Source organism: Mandrillus leucophaeus, unplaced genomic scaffold (genome assembly GCF_000951045.1).
Source record: "Mandrillus leucophaeus isolate KB7577 unplaced genomic scaffold, Mleu.le_1.0 Scaffold41, whole genome shotgun sequence".
NCBI classification, from domain to species: domain Eukaryota; kingdom Metazoa; phylum Chordata; class Mammalia; order Primates; family Cercopithecidae; genus Mandrillus; species Mandrillus leucophaeus.
In genome coordinates this window covers 4,178,549-4,180,849 of record NW_012104365.1, presented here as the reverse complement: position 1 = coordinate 4,180,849, position 2,301 = coordinate 4,178,549, and the positions used below count along the sequence as shown (strand labels likewise).

General features: G+C 63.0%; 1 protein-coding gene across 1 annotated transcript in view; it reads left to right on the top strand.

Annotated features, from left to right (window-relative positions):
• Positions 1-2,301, top strand: part of LAMA5 (laminin, alpha 5) — a 110,528-nt gene that overhangs the window by 96,231 nt on the left and 11,996 nt on the right. Inside the window, 2 exon segments of the mRNA XM_011992423.1 lie at positions 1,733-1,884; positions 1,954-2,070. Coding sequence (XP_011847813.1) covers positions 1,733-1,884; positions 1,954-2,070 — 269 coding nt within the window.

Genomic DNA, 2,301 nt, shown 5'->3' with positions numbered 1-2,301 from the left:
GGGAGTCTGCAGGTCCCTCGGGCCCAGCGGAGGCAGCTGGGGCCAGGCTGGGACAGGAGTGGGTAGCTGGGTGGTCCGGCGGCCTGGAACCGGCAGAGCAGGAGGCAGTGAAGTGAGGGCTTAGTGGGGGGCATAGGGGCTACCTAGGGGGTGAGAGGGCCCAGGGCTGCAGTCATGGACCCCTTCTGCAGGGTGCGACTGTGCCCCATGTGGGACAGAGGCCTGCAACCCCCATAGCGGGCAATGCCTGTGCAAGGCGGGTGTGACTGGGCGGCGCTGTGACCGTTGTCAGGTGAGGCTGTGCGGTAAGCAGGGCTGGGTGGGTGGGGCCTGGGGACTGGAGTTGGGGCCTGGGGAGAGGCTGATAGGTGGGGCTGAGGGGCGGTGTTTGATGGGCGGAGCCTCAGGGGGCAGGGCCAGATGGGCAGGACCCCTGGCCTCCTGGTTGGTCTGGGACAGTCTTGAGGGCTGGGCAGGGCAGTGACTACAGCCTGTGCCACAGGAGGGACATTTTGGCTTCGAAGGCTGCGGGGGCTGCCGCCCGTGTGCTTGTGGACCGGCCGCCGAGGGCTCCGAGTGCCACCCCCAGAGCGGACAGTGCCACTGCCGACCAGGGACCATGGGACCCCAATGCCGCGAGTGTGCCCCTGGCTACTGGGGGCTCCCTGAGCAGGGCTGCAGGCGTGAGTGCTGGCAGGTCACAGGAGGGTGGATGGGGACTTCTGAATGGGGGACGCCTCAAGGTCCCAGGTCGGCCATGCTCACCCAAGCCCCCCACCACAGGCTGCCAGTGCCCTGGGGGCCGCTGTGACCCTCACACGGGCCGCTGCACCTGCCCCCCAGGGCTCAGTGGGGAGCGCTGTGACACCTGCAGCCAGCAGCATCAGGTGCCTGTTCCAGGTGGGCCTGGGGACCACAGCGTCCACTGTGAAGGTGCGTCCTCAACACCCCACTTCCCCACACCTGGGTGGAGTGGGAATCCAAGTCCTACACTGCCTGGTGACCCCTGTGTTAACTTCAACCTCCCAGAGTGGTCCCAGCTGCCTTCCATTTCCCAAGAGACCCATGCCTGTCCAACTCCATGCTGAGGAGTGCTGTGGCTCCAATGCTGGCTGTACCCCTCTACTGTCCTTAGCCTTCCTGTGTGCCCTGGCCCCACCCCATCTGCTGGCCCTGCCTCCCCCACTGACCCCACCCCTCCACTGGCCCCGCCTCACCCTCTGGCCCCACCCCTCCACTGGCCCCACCGCCTCACCCCCACCCCACTGTATATTCTCCCTATCCTTTTGTGGATTCCTGGTACCCACTCAGTTCCCTGCTGATCTAACTCCTGTAATGACCTTTCAGGAAGCCCCATGCTGTCCTTTGACCTCCACTAACCTTGTCATTTTCATCCCAGCCCAGTCGCCTGTGCCAACCCCATGATGACCTCATGACCCCACCCTGACCCATTCCTCCGGCTTCCCCCATGACCCTGGTGCCGGCCCCAACCCCTTGTGCTGGTCCTACCTTCTCCCTGGGTGACCCCATGCCCTTCACCCCTATCAGACTCCTACCTGACCCCATGACTCTGCCAGAACCCTGGGACCTCCCCACGGGTCCTGTGTCCCTAAGCTGACCTCATGACCCTCTGGCTGAGCCCTCCCCACCCGGATGACCCCAGGGCCCCAGCTGATCATTCTCCCCTGACCTGACCCCATGACACTGACCTGTGAACCCACATTGCCTGCAGTGTGTGACCACTGTGTGGTCCTGCTCCTGGACGACCTGGAACGGGCCGGCACCCTCCTCCCCGCCATCCATGAGCAACTGCGTGGCATCAATGCCAGCTCTGTGGCCTGGGCCCGTCTGCACAGGCTGAACGCCTCCATCACTGACCTGCAGGTACTGAGCGTCCCGGCCTTCCTTCCCCAACCCGGGCCAGTGTATGCCCTCACCTTCCACTCTCCACAGAGCCAGCTCCGGAGCCCCCTGGGCCCCCGCCACGAGACGGCACAGCAGCTGGAGGTGCTGGAGCAGCAAAGCACAAGCCTTGGGCAGGATGCACAGCAGCTGGACAGCCAGGCAGGAGCCCCAAGACCCCCCAGGGCCCTGGGAGGCTTTCCCCTGTGTTTCCCGTGGTTCGCTTGTCCTCATTCAGCAGATGTTACTTCATGCCTTGCACATGTGTCAGTGCAGGGGACAGGAGCTCGAGAATCTTAGGGGTTGACCAGGGACTGAATTACTATCTAAACTACTTAATACAGTTGTTTACAGTGTATAATATCACTTAAATGTCTTTTTTTTTTTTTTTTTTTTTTT